General features: G+C 41.8%; 1 protein-coding gene across 1 annotated transcript in view; it reads left to right on the forward strand.

Moving 5' to 3' along the window:
• Positions 1-18,493, forward strand: part of LOC134646727 (E3 SUMO-protein ligase PIAS2-like) — a 42,991-nt gene extending 24,498 nt beyond the window's left edge. Inside the window, exons 9-13 of the mRNA XM_063500582.1 lie at positions 1,465-1,598; positions 16,939-17,116; positions 17,356-17,492; positions 17,572-17,609; positions 18,299-18,493. Coding sequence (XP_063356652.1) covers positions 1,465-1,598; positions 16,939-17,116; positions 17,356-17,492; positions 17,572-17,609; positions 18,299-18,493 — 682 coding nt within the window. The remainder of the gene's footprint in view (positions 1-1,464; positions 1,599-16,938; positions 17,117-17,355; positions 17,493-17,571; positions 17,610-18,298) is intronic.
• Positions 18,494-18,909: the final 416 nt, after the last annotated feature.

Consider the following 18,909-nt stretch of genomic DNA (forward strand, 5'->3'; position numbering starts at 1 on the left):
GCAGTATCAGATGTATGTCTGTAGGATGATTTTGGAAATCAAGAAGTGGAAGTGAAGGAAGGTCCAAGCTGAAGAATGATTGTTGCAAAGAGTTGAGATGATGAGGGAGGAGTTGAGATGGGTAGTAGGATATTTTACCCAATGACTGGGAAAGTACAGCTGTTGTGGTGAAGCACTATAGCACAATTGCCAAGAAGGTGTTTGGGATATGGTCTGGATAGAGGAAAGAAGGCAAGGTGATTTGGTGGTGAAATGAGAATGTATTCAAAGAAGAGTTTAGCATAGTGGGATAGTCTGGAGGGGAATGTAGACAGGAGGCTAGGTGTACAGCCAAGAGAGGAGTGGCAAAAGAACAGGCTTTATCTGAGGCTGGAGAAAAATTGGCTAGGACGAGAGATTGAAGGATAGAGGTGGGAATGTTCAAGTGAAGGAAGTGTATTGAAAACTTACTGTCTCTGTGGAGCTAGAGAAAACATACTGAGAGGAACTGTGGTACTACATGAGGAAGTATGGCAGATAAGTATATGAGGGTGGAGCAGGACATGTATGAGGACAGTGAGGTATGTGGTAGGAGTAACAGGTGGGGGCAACCGCTAACAAGAGCAGCTGAAAGAAGAAGCAAGAATGTATCTTAAGCCAAAAGCCTTGAGCCGCTCCTCATTTCTCTTTGCCTTTTCAAGACATTCGTAAAATTTTTACCCCTCAGCTATGAAAGACTGATGGGGTAATGTTGTCAACCTGCTGGGAAAGTGGGCATTCGACGTGGACACCCACGTTTGTGAAACTGACCTCACGGCCCAGTTTTAATCTGTGCTGCTAGTTTCAGTCATTGTGCAAATGTGCTGTTTATAAGGCTGGAAACCTGCAGTCAGGTGAGAAATCTGGAGTCACCTGGATGAGTGACGAAACGTTTCGCCCACTGAAAACATCCAGATGAACAGAATCAACTTCCTGGGATTTCCTTTCCTGGATCATTAAGCATGGATCAAGACTACTGAGAATTATTCCTGAAGACTACTGAGAGGAATTACAAGAAAACTTTCTAAGAGAGCTCAGACTGTCTGAGAATACATGTGTTTATACCAAATATGACTTTAACTATAAACTGTTTTTGCCTTTTATACAATATTTAGATTTTTCTGTGCATGTTTTAATTATTCACCGCAGCCATTGCCCATTTTCCAAGCAAAATATAAAAAAATGCGGCAACCTTTTGCACAGCACTGTATTTCACATATAATGACTATGCATGTCATTTTCATTGTGCATGCATAGATGCATATTTAATCAACACTGAAGAAATCAATTTGAACCTGCCATGAAGGATGATTGGACATCTCGAATACTAACACAAGGATATTGCCAGCCTGTGTAGTTAGTGTAAAGTTAGTGTAAAGTTACTTTATATTGCTGTTTTGAATTTTTACTTTTCTCTCTCTTGGTGTCTTTATTTTGCAATAAAAGTTTATTCTTGGAGATCCTGAATGACTGCTCGGATGTAGATGAAATCGAGTTCCAGGAGGATGGAACGTGGTTCCCAATGAAACCAAGGAAAGAAGCTCTAAAGATCCCCACTCAGTCAGTTTCAGAAGTTGACAGTAAGTATCATCACTTTCACACCTGGCAGCTTTGATTTAATTCTAATAGTATGGTGGATTCATTTACAGTGGGCACAGAAAGTATTCAGACCCCCTTAAATTTTACACTGTTACACTGAATGTAAGGAGTAAATATTTAAACAAGACATTCTTCAGGCGAAATAAAAACACTCAAGACAGTTTAGATGGTAACAACGTGCGCACGCTGGGTGAGCGCTGCTGTCTCAGGCTCACAACCAGCGTATGTGGCAGTTCTTTATTTATAGCGTTTCAGAGTATGTGTGTGTGTGAAGTTTATGTGTGTGTGTGATTCTGAAGAATGGGCCCCTCTTGGTATTTGGGAGTGTAGATAAGAACGTCCTGCTCTCCCCTTCCTGGGAGTGAAACGGCTCGTAGAGAGCCAGGTACAGAGGAGATGTACTGGGTAAATCATATCTGAGAACACTATGCTTTTGTCTTTACTTCAGCTTCACTTCAGTGAAGCAGTAAAATTATAAAATACGATTAAATGGAAAGAATAAATGGGTAAACAACTATTAACACTGAGATTAAAGATAAACTTTCAATAACATATGAATAGAAGTGGGAATAATACTTGAAACATTTGAAAATCTCTTAACATATCCCTCCTGTTGTTAATTTGTTTTACACATTTTAACTTTTATCAGCATATGTCAATGTACACAGTTTGGCAAATGTATTAGCAGTTATCCAATTTTTCATTGATCTCATTCAATGGTCACTGCATCCTACAAGTGAACAAATGAATTGTTAATGGTCAAAAGAGAAATTAACATTTTCAAAAACACTCCAGCTTGTTGGTGCTCCTCTACAAGGCATGTAAAACACCCGTCTCTCTACAGGGTGGTTTTGTAGCGCGTCATAAATGTCTCTTCCAATTGTTCCCATCACTGTCCACAGGACCAGAGTCCAAATGTATGTAGAATAAACATTCAAACATACCAGTTGAGTTTGTTGTTTGTCAACGTGGGTCTCAGCTATCTTGAAAGCTGCAGACCTCTTCAGCACTCTAGTTTTATGGCCTCTGCCAACCCCCATCACCTCACTTCAGGCCTCTGTCCTGTGGGGGATATTTATGACTCCTCCATTGTCCATTCTCTCTGCAGGAAAAACCCTCTGTGGAAAGGATGCTGGATCCAGTTATCTTACTGCTGTTATGATCCCGGCAGTCTTCAGTGTGTCATTGTATGCACAGTATAGTGACACAGCATTAGGTGATATTCATAGCAAACTGCTGTCATCACCACCATCGCTTCTGGTTCCGTGCTTTTCACAGAATCATGAATAAGAATCATCCTCGAAATCCCCCTGCGCTGTCGATTGGAGCTTGGCACGCTCCCCTTATCCTTCAGGTGCCCGTCTGTCGTCCACAATCTCCTCTGTTGGTCTCTGGAAAGCCCCCTTGGCACAGCTCTCATTCCAACGCAGCTTCGTGGTCCTTGCTGTGGCTCCAAAGTCTGATCTCATGATGGGCCCCAAACAGCTCGACCTTTGACCTCAACCACTTCCTTGGCTGTCAGCTATGCCTGGAATGGGTTCGCTTCTCACTGGGCCTCAGAAGATTTCTCAGGAGGTTCCTTTCAGCAATACCCTGGACTGCTGCACCTGTATTTCCTTGCTAGGAGGAAAAACCTTCTATTTGGAAAGCATGTCAATCATCATCAAACCACATTCTTTAGTTCAGTGAGCTCCATCTATGGACCATCAAAGCCTCGTCTGAACATGGATGCACCACTTTGCATAGGTTTAATACCTGTAAATGAACTGTTAATCACACAAAAATCATAAAAACACAGTTTAGAAAACATAAAAAAGATAGTTTCATGTAACTCTGTAATTCTGGACCCCTCCTCTTGACGCATGGACACTCCCATGAGTCAACTCATCAAACCTAGATTCCTGTCTGAAATAAAACGTTAGCGAGATCATGTCCCAGGCAACATCAGGGTGTCTCCCCCTCTGGAGCAGCACCACCCCGGACCTACAATCCTGCAATAAAAGATGTTAGTGTGTTTTGCATATTAGGTTTGCTTAAAACCCCGCTCCGCCAGGAGCCTGCATACACACCATCATGGCCTGGAAAACAAGATCTAGAAGTAAAATCAACCTTCACACTTATAAACAATTGTATAATACGAGTATGAAAGCATTCAGCATCAAGAGGACAAGTATCATGTGCAGGTTTTCTCAAATCAGTAAACTGCAATTATTGGCATAATTTGCCTCAGACATGGATCATCCCATGTACTCAGTTAACATTAATGTAATCGGTGACTTCCCTTAAGCAAAGTCACTCCACTTAGCTATCACTAGGAGCTCAGTAGTGGCCAGCTAATGAGCCCCATATTAAACTATTCCATAAACACTGCATCTCTTATTTGCTTTCTCACTTTACTTGTCCGTCTCTGCTGAATCCTCTACATGTACTCTTAGAAAAACAAACATTAGCAACACACATGGACAATCCTGGAGGTCAGGCACAAATTGACAGGGTCCAGAGGTGCTGTAAAAAGACCATAAAGTTCTCACATGTTATTCACATCGTCAAAGTAACCTTCAACATTTCCCCAACAACACAGTGTAACAGCATCACCAACTCATAACCTGCAAACACAGTTTTCTTCACACATAAACCCAGAAATCCTGTAGTAGGAAAACATCAACCAGCTATCCTGGTATAAATCACATGATCAAATCACATGAAGAACTGTAATGCTGTAGAAATGTTAGCGCTGCGCAGGTGTATACACACTTTCTCACAGTTACCTCTGTGAGCATCACAAGGTAGTGAATAACACCCTTGGTAGATGCAAACACAGAAAGTGGGATTTAAAAGGCTAAATCGTCATGCAACCTCGGATGGTGCTATCATCTTCCTGCTCCTTGTAAGAAGAAACACACACATAGATTTATCTGCACCTTTGTCAGGTGAGGGTTAACTTTGCACAGTCGTGTTACATCAGTAAAATCGTGTCAGCTTTTGTCAGCTGTTTTCAATCAGTCAGTTTTATTCTCTTACTCATTTGTCATTCACTCATTCATGCATTCATTCATTCTTTGCTAAAAGTGGAACCCATCGACGCATTCAGTTTCCACACATAGCAAAATGACGTCATTTTAAAAGAAAAAAGAAGAAAATTTCAAAAGAAGAATTTAGACTGGATTATCTCGCTGAATCCTTTTTGACACGGACTTTCATTTTAATTATCCCAGATAAGTGACTTTCTCCTGAGCCCATTTTAATTTTTTGGAGAAAGTCAATGGTTTGCAATGGTTTTCTCGACATGTCGTATAGCGCTTTTGTTCCAATCATGCAGATCTGCTCAAACAGAGATTATCAAACAAAACTTTCAGTGCACTGTGAAAGTATCAAAATAAAAAGGCCTCGTTAAATCATGACACACACTCCTCATCTCAGGAGGGTAAATCATACCATTAGCATGATTTATCAAACCATCATACTAATTGGCAGGCTCAACTTCACAACAAAAGAAAAATCATCAGCTAGATAAACACCAAACCAACCATCAGCCGCACGACACACAACATAAGCCTAATGTCTTATTAGCTATGATTTTAATCTGTACCTTTTTACTCATTTAGGCCAAAGATCTCATTTAGTTTTCCTTTTTTCCCCGTCATCATAAAACATGTGACATGTTGTCATGCATTTCACAAAAGAAGTGTGTTCTTATGTATTCAGAGTTGTGTATCTGGGTGCAGGATTCATTCGCACATCACAACAGGAAACTCAGTGTTTTAGAGTCTCCACTCTAACAAACTCCAACACATCCCATTCACTCGTGCTAGAATTCAATCACCTTGCATTAATCTAAGAACGATCAACTAATTTGCATATCAGCTATTAACCCACTAAGATGGCAGGACAACAGAAATGCATGTTCAAAATATTATCACAAAAATGGAATTTCCCTCATACAGTAAAATATTTTGTGCTGCATCAATCAGGCAGAAAGCATCTCCCAATTTACTATATTAACAACTAAATTTATTGTCTGATCACTGGTTGTTCAAACCAGAATCTTTTTTCCCACAAAAATTAAACTGTTGTCCTGCAACCTAGAGAGTTAACTGTCAGCATTGGATAAATTCAGCATTTAATAACAAGTCTCTGTTAAATTTACACTATTTTAGCACTGATGAGAGATTACAAACTGATTTTCATTACATCTGTGTTTGTGTTATTAGGCAGGTTTAATCAATGTGTCTGTGGAGCTATATCTCCAGCAGGGCATGTTCTTAAAGCTGCCTTTCCTACACACTTCGCTGCTATTATTTGATCATTTTTAACTAACGTGCTATGAGTCCACTGGTCTTTGCATCACATGAGGTGACTTGGACAAGATGATAAACAGACTCACATGCTCAAGATGCTGCCTAATCTTCATGAGCTCTCTTTTGGTTGTGTTAGTATGGTTAATGCATGTTCTGCTTGTGTGTGTGATTTTGTATATGTTTCTTTTTGCAGTGGTTCAGATTCCTTCACAATTTTCCTACTTAAGCAGTCAGTATTATTTTGCCCAGATTTGCTAACCCAAAATTTTGATTTCCCACATTAAACAACAGCATTCCTCTGTGTTCTCACCTACTGCTCTCACTCTGTTGTCCTCTCCCACTTCAACAGTCCAATAGCCGGCAGTTCTTCTTCAGCTTTGTCCTGTATTCTTCACTGTCTCTTTTTGCCATTTTCTCCAAAGGTGGCAAATGTCAACTTCCAACAGTCTCCTCAGTTCTCCTCAAACGTTCTTTTCACAAGCACAGTGAAGTTGCAGCTTGTTGGAAACACAGTGTCATTCATCCAGTCAGGATGTTGGGTTTGCTCTTCTTCTCTGATGCTGTTTGTCCACACTGCTGCTGCTTGCTGGGTCTCTTTGCTCAGGACTTTGCTGCTGTCTCTTTATCTGCCATGTTATTGCTCTTTGGAACTGCATTCCTTGTCTTCAGGGAGGAGTGAGAGCTCGTTTGTGAGGTTGAGGGACACATGGAGCTGTAAATAAGGTAGCCAGAAACCTGGCCTGAATGCTTCCAGTGATCTTAAACTATAACTTTATTCCGACTGCTGCATGTGGAAAATCGATCCAGGTCTGCTATTCACCTGAAAGTGACAAAACTAAGACATTTTCATTATTATCATCACTGCTTAACCAACACACAGAACTCTCTCTCTCTGTCTTTTGAACTCGTCTTCCTTAAAAGCAGAAATTAGATTGTAGTTGTTTCTTGGCTGATAGACACAAAACCCTTTTCCTATAATCATTTTTCATCTATAATGTAGATTCTGTCTCTTTTTACTCTTTTTTTTCTTTACAATAGCTGGTGACCTGCAGAATCACCGCTCTCACAATTGGAGACAATCACTTTTACACAACGCACACACACACTGCGACATCAGGCACATTCACACTCACTTTTTTCATCTGCATAAAAATAATATGGCTGATGATATGTGCCATGGTGATCCATAAGTATGATCACAAGTTTATTTAATTATTTTTCAACCCAACAAAGCAAATAAACAAGAACATGATGCTGATGCTATGAACACTCTACACACGAGTCAAGATCCAGGAAAACTGCTGCGCATCTGAAAGATGAAGCTGAACTCACGGATACGCTACATACTCGAGTTATCATAGTTTTGTTTCCCTCTCTTTGATGAGTTCTCAGCCAGCTCCCGATCTGATAATGTGTAGCTTGCTCATCAGCTCAGAAGAGACAGCAACGCAACCTCACACAGTGGTTGCGTGCTTTGCCCACAGTGGCAAAGACTTGCACCTTCATATTCACTCAGCTTCTCCATCATGTAGTTTTCAACTGCTTCATATAGGGTTCAGCATATTAGTTGTTTTCATAGCTGTGCTCTATATCTCAACAATGGCTCATATTAGGACGACAATTTTCAAACAGGTCAAGTGCCTCTATGCACGTCATTAGTTTAAATATTTACCTGTTGTACTTCATCTCATATGTCATTGTACTGTATTTGAGCAACCTTAAGCCTAATGCAGATTACTTTTAACACTCATCCACCTCACATCATAACTGACTCAGGTGCCTCTTATCATTAATATTATGTCATTATTAATGGTATTATTATTGTTTTTTACCTGTTTTTATAACAGCAATAGTATATTACAATATTTATTAGTATATCACAATATACTATTATACTACTAATATACAATAGTATATTATTTTATATTTCATATATATTTTATTATGTATCCATCAAGGGCTGGTGTGATCTGCAGCTTCACACCTTCCCAAGCTGGAGACATTTACCTTTTCACACTTTCCTTGGCTGAAAAATGACACAGCCGTAATATACCTTATGCATCTCTCTTTTTTATTTGATATATTTTCGTGTGAATTATCTGGATTTATTGTATTTGGAAACACCTTGTTTTGCTTTTATTTATTAATACTGCCAACATACACTCTGTGTGACCTTCGCTGATATTAGAGTCGGGGGAGGTTATTAAGGCAGCCTTCTACCCTGGTCTAGACCTAGGGCGGCCTTAATTTTATGCGTTGATGCGCAACCTTTGACCCCTTCTCACCAGTACATCGGTCAACACAGGAAACAGTAAGAGTGGTGCAGAAACCTGTTGTTTCTATTCAAAATGTCACTCACTCTTCAACAACACATAAACTTCACATGCGGTACTATAATCCTATTTTAATTGACACGTTCTTTATTTTCATTCACTCGTGAGAGTGAGATCCCTTTATTTTCATTCACTCGTGAGAGTGAGATCCCTGACTTCCAACCTTTTAAACTGCGGAGTGACCCCACACAGGACCGTCAAACTCCGTCTTACAGGCGAGTCCTTTCACTCGTGAGAGTGAGATCCCTGACTTCCAGTCCTTAAAGGACGAGTCTTTTAAGAACCGTGTCAATCTAAAAACCGATTTTAGCCGCAATGTGTTCTTGAGTGTTCATATTCACCTGGTTCGGATGAAAATGCCGGTCAGAGAGAATCCTCCTCGCTCCCTGGGATCGTGGACCTCTTGCTAAAAACGCTGGCCAACGGCGAATTCACGTAGTTGGTCTTTACTGTTTCACTAGAAACAGGCTGTCGCGACAGACTTTGCAGCGTGGGTTCACGAATCCAGGAAACGACGAGGTCACTCTGTTGGAGCACAAAATTAGTTAAAATTCAATGTCCAATCCGGCTCGAAGGACCAAATAAATGTAAGGAGTAAATATTTAAACAAGACATTCTTCAGGCGAAATAAAAACACTCAAGACAGTTTAGATGGTAACAACGTGCGCACGCTGGGTGAGCGCTGCTGTCTCAGGCTCACAACCAGCGTATGTGGCAGTTCTTTATTTATAGCGTTTCAGAGTATGTGTGTGTGTGAAGTTTATGTGTGTGTGTGATTCTGAAGAATGGGCCCCTCTTGGTATTTGGGAGTGTAGATAAGAACGTCCTGCTCTCCCCTTCCTGGGAGTGAAACGGCTCGTAGAGAGCCAGGTACAGAGGAGATGTACTGGGTAAATCATATCTGAGAACACTATGCTTTTGTCTTTACTTCAGTGAAGCAGTAAAATTATAAAATACGATTAAATGGAAAGAATAAATGGGTAAACAACTATTAACACTGAGATTAAAGATAAACTTTCAATAACATATGAATAGAAGTGGGAATAATACTTGAAACATTTGAAAATCTCTTAACACTGAACCATCTCAAGGATGATCAGAAAGAATGGACAGCACCTGAGTGAAGTATATGGGTGTCACAGCAAAGGGGCTGAATATTTAGGACCATGTGATATTTCAGTTTTTATTTTTAAATAAATCTGCAAAAATGTCAATAATTCCCTGTATTTTCTGTCAAAATGGGGTGCTGTGTGTACTTTAACCTCCTAAGACCCGAACTCTTTCATGGCATGCATTTTTATTTTCTCTTTGCTATTTGGGCTCATTGGGACCTGATGAATGTAAAAATGAAGAATTACCAGTCGTTGTTGTTTTTTTTACATGATTTTTGTTTCTGAGAAACATGAGATCAACATATGAGGACGTGTTAAATTTCAATAGGACAGTGGCAGTATAAATGTGATGTCCACATATGTGGAAGCCAGGTCCTAGGAGGTTAATGAGGCAAAAAAAGAACTTAAATGACTGTAGCAAATGGATGTAATATAACAAAGAGTGAAAAATTTCTGTACCCAGTGTATATGTTATTCTCATGTGCACCCAGTTCCAGTACTGCCCAAAAACTGTAAGATGGTCAGTGCCACAGAAGTTTGTGTGTTAAAACAAATGTCATTGACTGCTTTTGAAAATTGATGAGCTTTGATAAATAAATATATAAAATTAATATTTAATTGAATCGCATTTATATATCACCAAATCAAAGCAAAAGTTATCTCAAGGCAGTTTATATCGTAGGATAAAGAGTCTACAATGATACAGAGAATACAATCACATGATCCCTGTGAGAAAGCGCTTTTTCGGGACAGTGGAGAGGAAAAAATGTGTTTTTTAACAGGATGAAAACTATATACATATATCTAGGCTTAGGATAGAGTGGCCATCACCTGTTGGGGGTCAAGGAAACGAGAAAATTCAGAGGATTCAGGGTCACCTATTCAGGCCTAACTATATGCTTTGTCAAAAAGGAACATTTTAAGCCTAATCCTCAAAGTACAAGGGGTCTCTGTCTCCCAAATCCAAACTAAGTGCTTGTTCCACAGAAGAGGCTCTGTCTCTATTTCTACTTTTAAGTGTGCTATGAATTACAAGTAAATATACACTACCAGTTAAAAGTTTGGACACGCCTTCTCATTTAATAGTTTTCTTTATTTTTACTACTTTCTACATTGTAGATACAAACTGAAGACATGAAATATATGAAGCAAGATTTATGGAAGCAAAGAAAAAATGGATAAATAACTTTAAATGTTTTATATTTTATATTCCTGAAAGTAGCCACCCTTTGTTGACAGCGCTGCAAACCCTCAGCCTTCTCTCAGTGAGCTTCATGATGTAGTCACCTGAAATGGTTTCACTTCACAGGTGTGCCTGTCAGGGTTCATTTGGGGAATTTCTTGCCTTCTTAATGGAGTTGGGACCATCAGTTGTGTTGTGCAGCAGTCAGGTTGGCAATCCATCATTACTTTAAGAAGTGAAGGTCAGTCAGTCCAAAATATTGCTAAAACTCTGAATGTGTCCCCGAGTGCAGTCACGAAAACCATCAAGGGCTACGGTGAAACTGGCTCACATGAGGGCCGCCCCAGGAAAGGAAGACCAAGAGTCACCTCTGCTGCTGAGGATACAGTCATCCAGCCTTAGAAATCACAAGTTAACAGCAGCTCAGATTAGAGCCCAGATAGATGCCACACAGAGTTCCGGTAGCAGAAACATCTCTACATCAGCTTGTTAAGTTTTTAATGTAAGTGTACAACTTTATCAGCACTTTTCAGCCCCAGCCAGATGGCTCTCCAGCTCTTCCCTGCTCTGGTCCCAGCGTCACGGTAATAAGGGAGATCTTTGATTACTGTGAGTACAAGAAAATAATTATTAGAATGTAATGTGTTAAATTTGTTTAGATCACAGTAATAAGGAAGGATTGGTCTGTGTTTCAGTTTGGCTTAGCTGTAGGCCTGAGAGTGTGTAATTGTTTAGAGAGAAAGGAATTTATGGACACTGGAGGTCTGGTGTCATAAAAGGAGACAGGAAGCTACAGTTGGGGGGTTGCTGATGCTGATGCTTGTGCCTTTAATAAAAACGCATAATTGTTATAACTTAGAAGTAGGTTTGCAGGAGACTTTCCACATGTTTATCTGTAAATGTAAAACAACAAGATGTAATATGTTAACTCTGTTTCTATGTTGTGTAGAGGAATTTGGCGTAGCTTGGGTGAGATTACTTTTATGACCCCCAGGAAGTCACAGACACACACACAGTGCTTAAACTGTTACACTCACACATCCACATGCACACTCACTCACATGCACTCACATAGACACGCGGGAACGTGCACACACAGGCACTCACGTGCTCGTGCACATAGACACAGACACAGAGTTTGCAGCACACTGTGGGGGTTTTATGATGGGGTCAGCTTCTATAAAGCTGCCTGGAACTAACAAAGGGGTGAAGATTGTTTCAGAGGGACACCGGCCTCGTCTTCCCTTCTAGAAGTGCATGCTTAAATGAAGATGAATAAAGATTTTGTAAAAATGAATACTGGGTCCGGTGCATCTCTGGAGGCCCGAGGAATAAAAAAGAACCGGGGTAAAACTGATTTCCCAACATTACCTTATTGTCCAAACCTGCCCTGCAAGCCAGCTGCATCAAATCCTCCCCTGCAGCGGAGCCAGAGACCATACCTCTGCTACACACCCCTACCGTCCGGCCGAACCTGCTTATCCCCCAGGTTGGAAACTGGCTACAGTCATACACGCCCCCAGTCAGATACCACTGGGTGATCCTTCAAGCAGTGGAGCCACTGCATTGGGGTTTGGTCTGACCAGAGGGCAAATGGCCACCCCAGAAAGTAATACCCAAGGAAGCTGACCACCCACCTGATAGCTGGCACTAGTTTTCCACAGTGCTCTTATCTTCAAACGCATACCGTTAGCTTCCGGCTGATGCAGAACATCAGGTGGTCGATGCTCTTACCTGCTGGGACAAAATGGCCCACCAGCCCTCCGTTCAAGGCGTCCATCTGCAGGATGAAAGGGAAAACTTTGGTGTGTGAAGCAGCAGCTCCCCACACAGGGCCCTTTTCACCTGCACAGATGCCATCTGCCACTGCTCCATCCACTGGACCAGATCTGGGGCGCCCTTTTGGACGAGACAGATAAAGGGGCTCGTCAGCTCTGCAAAGCCTGGTACAAACTGGTGGAGATACCCAGCCAGCCCCAAAACCATCTCATGTCTTTTTTGTCTTAGGACATGGGCAGGATGCCATGGCTGCCGTTTTCTCTATCTGTGGCACCTGCACCTGCCCACCTCCCAAGTGGTACCCCAGATACCTCCCGGCATCCAACCGCACACTTTTTTGGGTTGGCTGTGAGCCCCAACTGCCTCAGGGACTCCAGGACTGCAGCCACCTGCTGCACATGCTCCGCCCAGATGTCATGTGGATGATGACATCGTCCAGGTAGGCGGCAGTATGTGCAGCATGCAGCCGCAGCACCTGGTCCATGTGGTGGCCGCTTTTTCCTTGGACTTTCCAGACAAGGGAATCTGCCAGTAGCCCTTAGTTAAATCCAGTGTCATGAAAAATTAAGCTGTGCCTATCTGGTACAGGAGCTCAGTGCCTTGGGACATGGGGCAAGCATCTCATTCACCAGTAGTCAACACAGAACTGTATAGACCCATCCTTCTTTACCATCAGAACTGTTGACTCTACCATTACCCCCATTTTCATAATTTTTTTTATTTTGTTTTAACAATTTGTCTCTTGTGTTTGGGCCTTGAACGCACACTATTGGCTGGCTGCGTTTCAAAGTGGGGCTCTATGAGAGTCGTACGGCTGGCCAGGGGGTAGAACACATCTGTAAACTAGGGGTGCAACAATACTCGTATCGGTATTGAACTGTTCGATACAGTGCTTTCGGTTCGGTACGCATATGTATCGAACAATACAAAATTTTTTATTTATTTTATCAACTTTTCTTCTGACGATGCTGTCTGTGTTGAGAGCTCAGTGGATCTGCATTCGACTACTCCGCTTAGGCTGCACTCTCGAGCACAGATCAACTGAGCGCAGCGCAAGATAGCGAGACAAAAGTTAAGCTCGTTGCAACATGGCAACTGCCTCAACGCGACCCGAAATTGAACCTCCCCCACCCTCATTCAGATCTGGCGTTTGGAACTATTTTGGTCTTCATGTGAAGTATGACCCTGATGGTAAGCACGTCATGGACAAAAGTAAAACAGTATGTCGGATGTGCCATGCAATGCTCAATTACATTGGTGGGAACTAGTGTATTAGCGCAGTTAGCTTGTTAGCGTGTTGACGCCGTCCAGCCCCACACACGGGGCGATCCGCGGTAACTCGTTAACGGAGATTTGCAGCGTTGTGGCGTTAACGTCATTTTAACGAGATTAACGCTGACAGCACTAGTGGGAACACAATGAATATGACTGCACATTTACGCCGACATCATCCTAGTGCAAAGACAAGTGGAAGCAAACAAAAACAACAAGCACGCATGCTACAAACTTTACCCGAGTCATTTAGACAGCCGTTAGCACTTGATTCTCCTTATGGGGACCTGATATGTTTAATATGCTGCTGAGAATATACCCCAGAAGAAGCGTATAGTATAGCTTTTATTTGGAAAGAGCCATTTCTCTGTAATAAACTCTCTTTTCCAAAGATGAGGGATTTCTCGATCAGATAGATTTATTTTAATTATTTTGTTATTTCAGCAACATTAAATTTAAAAACTGTACTTTTGAGTTAAAATAAATATTTATAATTTTAATAATTGACAAATTAAAAAGGCATGAACATTTTTTTTGTATCGAAAAAATATCGAACCGTGACACCAAACTATCGGACCGAATCGAACCGTGACTTTTGTGTATCGTTGCACCCCTACTGTAAATCGCTGTTGCAGTGCAGCAACATCCACTCTCTGGACCTGTGGGAGATGGTTATCGCAGTGGAGAGAGACAGGCATGGTGGAATTTGGCACCTCTGGACAGAGAAGCCGTTTCAGCCTCTCTCGGAGTGATATATTTGTGCGGCTCCTCCCATGCCCGACCGTACCACCTGATAGTCAGCAACCGCCATTCACCATGTGACCACGAAGGGTCCTTGGCGAGGAACTTTAAACTAGAAGAAGAAACCAAGACAAGCACTTTGTCCTGGTGAAAACTGCCACAGTCTAGCCCTTCTGTTGCACAGGTGCTTTTACGTTCCTGGGCGTGGAGCAAATTTTCCTGTGACAATCTCCCCAGCATGTGCAGCTTTGCTCTCAGGTCCAGGACATAGTAAATCTCATTTTTGGCTGGGGTCAGATCTTTCTCCCAGATTTCTTTAATGAGATCCAACACCCCCTGCGGACTTTAAAGTCTTATTCAGCCGCTCCAACTGCCTGTCAGTCTGAGGGTGGTAGTGTGAATAACTTTAATGTCCAGTAATTCATAAAGTTCTTTTAGTGTGTGAGACATAAATGACAAGCCCTGGTCAGTCAGTATTTCTTTTGGGACGCTAACTTGGGAGATGACCTGAAAGAGCATCGGCGTCAAACTTTTTACAGAAATGGTGCGCAACTTCACTGTTTGGGGATATCTCATTGCTTAATCCACCAGAGGTAACACAAAGCAATATCCACTTGCACTCTGGTGGAATGGCCCGGTGAGGTCCATGCCAATACGCTCAAATGGGAGATGAGTGGAGGATTCACGGTAATGGGCACAAAGGTGCTTTTGGAATACCGGGCTGGTTAACCAGCTGACACTCCAGGCAGTGCCCGCATCTGCCTGGATGCCTGGCCAATAAAATCAGACTGTTGTTCGCTCCAGAGTGTTGCCATAACCCATATGCCCTGCCATGGGATTGAAATGAGCCTGGAAAATCATTTCCCAGCAGTATTTTAGCAACAACAACAACTGGATGTTCGTCTTCAATGCAAGTGTTGCAGCTCACTCGATAAAGTCTATTGTTAGTTAATACGAAGTGCGGCTAGGTTCATGCTGCTACCTGATTGTCCACAGAAGGGGTTAGTTGGCTGCTGCTGTGGGCTGGCTGTGTAGCAGGCAGGAGTTGGACTTGGAAACTAAGTTAAAGTATAATGTAAAAGAAGTAAGTAAAAGAAAACTTTATTGCTGAACCTGAACTGACCACAAAGTAATCCAGGTTTTAAAAGTGACACATCCATGATGAAGAATGTGACAACATATACACACAGAGGACAATGAAGGAAGAGGGAATAGGTGGGAAGACAGCTGAACCCAGTACAGAGTAAGCCTGGTAGAGGTCGGAAGCAAAAGATTTTAAGGAATCTGAAAAGAAAACTATCGAGAGTTAGGTTTAAAGGTCCTAGAACAACCGCAAAGACACTGAATGAAATTGGGAATTGCAGTCTCAAAGATGAAAATCACTAGAACCATATGCACCTTCAAGCCAGACTGAAGTATGCTAACGAAAACCTCAAGAAAAATTCTGCATACTGGAAGCACGTCTGTGGTGAGTGTGGTTTTGGGCTCAGCTGCAGGGGATGGGTGGAGCAGTGGGTCCAGGGGGTCGTGTCAGCAGAGACTCACCCACACAGCTGTCACCAAATCATGCTTCCCCTATATGAGTAGGATGCTGAGACCTGAGGGAAGAGCTGTGTATTGGACTGGAGAAAGACACCACGATCAGGAAAATTCCTGTGCCTGCAACACAGTGTGCCTTGGGTCCTTTCTGTCACAAGGTCCTTTCATCAGATGACACTACAGAAGTGCTGCTTATATTTGGAGACAAAAGGTAGAGCCGTTCAATCCAAAGAACTGTCCCCAGAGTTAAACACAGTGGCTGGAGTCTGGAACTGGGAATCTGTTGAAGGTGGAAGGAATCATGAAGAAAGGAGGATAAGTGAATGGCCTAGGATTGCTCAGGAGACCCGTGTGCGACATAACTACAATATACAACAGCAGGCTGTTATTCAGCAAAAGAAATACACCAACTAATAGCATCAGGAGGGGATGATTATGTGACCCTTTATCTAAAATAGTTTTCTGTGTGTCAACAAAAGTCATGTAAGTATTCAAAACAAGGATGCAGGATGCAGCACTGAGAAATACTATTATTTTTAAATGAACTGTTCATAGGGTGGCTGACAATTCTGTCCTCATCTGTATGGGATAGAAGTCAAAGAAATTGATTTATACACCTTATACATCTCTGTGTCATTTTATTGTGAATTAAACTGTGTACCTTTTTGGTGCTTTGACAATATTGTTTTCAGAAACTGTCATACCAAATAACTGAGCTGAAAGAGACGGGAGGTGGAAGATGAGGCAGCATAAACCCAATTGTGTGTCCGTGTGCAAAACCTCCAATGAGAATTAGTAATAATAGACCATTCGTCATCATCTCCCAGTGTCCCAACCTTTAAGCCCACAAATGGACTAAAGAGCTTGCATAGCAGGAGTGGACTAGCTCCATAAATGTAGTTTTGTTGTTGTTGTTTTTTAACCATAAACCATCTTAGAACAACTTGATTGCTTAACTTGCCCTCATCCGTAGTAACCTTTAAAACAGATTAAATAATTATTGCTTTTGGTCTTTTCATGGGACGGGAAGAGAAAAATCGTATCACGTGACCATTATCTTTCAGCCTCAGCTCCTTTGCGTCAACCATCAGTGGCCCGCGATTCTACTGAGCCGAGCTACACCAAGAGGGCAGATGTGATTGATCTGACGATAGAAAGCTCTTCTTCTGATGACGAAGAGGACAAAAACCGTCCACCCAAGAAACGCAACATTTCCAAGAATGAGGAGATGCATGCAAAGGGGTGAGCAGGCCTGTGGAGAATATATTCAGAACTGCAAACGGAGCTGTGTGTAACAAATTTAAAATATGATCGTCTCGATCTTTGTCCGTTGGTTTTCAGCATTCAGTCAGTTTTGCCATTTGGTCTGACAGCGCTGTACACCAGCATGTTGATAATTAAAGGTGTGCTCATCAGGTGTGTGTGTGTGTGTGTGTGTGTGTGTGTCTAAAGCTTCCCATCCCTTTGATGTTTTTACTCAGAGTGTTGACCTACCTGCCCACTGTGCAAGTGCCAAATGTCCAGGCCCCGGACCCGCCACATCTGAACTCTGCACTTGCCGACTATGCAGTCCCCTTCCATCCTTCTGCCTCGGCCACCATCCCCACAGATATGCAGCGTGAGTAAGATAAACGTTCACTGACTGTAAGCTATGTGCACATGAATATTGTTCAAAGTCTGATTCTTCTGTCTTGTAGGTCCAGATCTATTTTCCTTAATTCAGACTAATCCAGAGGTATGTTTTTTATGTTTTCTCCCTTTTTGTAAACTGGACATATTCTCATAATGTTACTGACATGTAGACCTTTCTGTTTGTTTTAGTTAGAATGGATATGACACTGGTGGCAAATGTTACAAAATTCCAACATTCAAAGCTTGACGTGATCAAACTTAATGCACAGATATTTTTAGACTATAAATGATCTTTCTCCCAAAACTGTAACTGCATGTTCAGTTCAATTCAGTTTTGTTTATGTAGCACCAAATCACAGGCTCAGGGAGGGGCGGGGCCATCTGCTGCGACCGGTTGGGGTGAGAGAAGGAAGACAGGATAAAGACATGCTGTGGAAGAGAGACAGAGATTAATAACAAGGATGCTGTCGACAGGCAGCATCTGAAACACTGTCGTCTCATTGCTTTGTTGGCGCACTTGTTGTCATGTTCACTTGCACCAAAGCAGGTGCAGTTGATCCACAGTGAATCAAGTTTAACTGGCTTTATCTTACAGTGTGATGACTGAGAGATGTCTTAGTTTTTTGTGTAGCCACAAAATAGATTTAGTGTAAATGTTTCATGTAAAGAAGGTTCAAACACACTGAAGTGAAAACGTTGTTTTTTGAATTCCTAACGAAGCATTTGGAGCTTTCATTCAGTATGATGTTGATCTAACCAGTTTGTCTCTCTGCTCACTATTACCTGCCTCAGATGTTCTTGCGTATCCTGCAAAATGCAGCTGCAGCAACCAGCAGCTCAGCCTTGGTTTCGTCGTCCAGCAGCCACTATGACGCCATCAGCCATGCTGCCAGCTCCCTCCATGAAACTGGGGTCGTCACAGGAGGGGAGGGGAGCAGGGGAGGAGAGGCCGACAGCGACATATCAGATAACATTTCACTCGATTGAGCCACGCCATACTGGACCTGTTCTAGCCCGGTTTTCTTTTTAATGTGGAATAAATATATAAATGTTAATTTTTACACACGAGCACTCTGATGATGGCTGATCCAACAGTGTTGACACTGTTGGCATGGAAACGATGTAGAGAAGTTGAAACTCTGCATGGACTACGGACAAAGTATATATGGAAATCTCAGCATTGCACTACTGCAAAAAAATGACACGGGTGTATCTCCTAGGTACTCGTACAAACTCTTTTTGTATCTGCTGTTCTATATACCGGAAAAATGACAAATTTTACCATGCTTTTTAATGGTTTACTTACTACTCTTCTTTTTTTTTTTCTTTTTTTTTTTTTAAATGACCATAGGTCAAATAATCCATTCCGAGTTTTTTTTTTTTTTTTCAATAAAATTTACAAT

The sequence above is a fragment of the Pelmatolapia mariae genome, linkage group LG17 (assembly GCF_036321145.2).
Source record: "Pelmatolapia mariae isolate MD_Pm_ZW linkage group LG17, Pm_UMD_F_2, whole genome shotgun sequence".
Taxonomy (NCBI): Eukaryota; Metazoa; Chordata; class Actinopteri; order Cichliformes; family Cichlidae; genus Pelmatolapia; species Pelmatolapia mariae.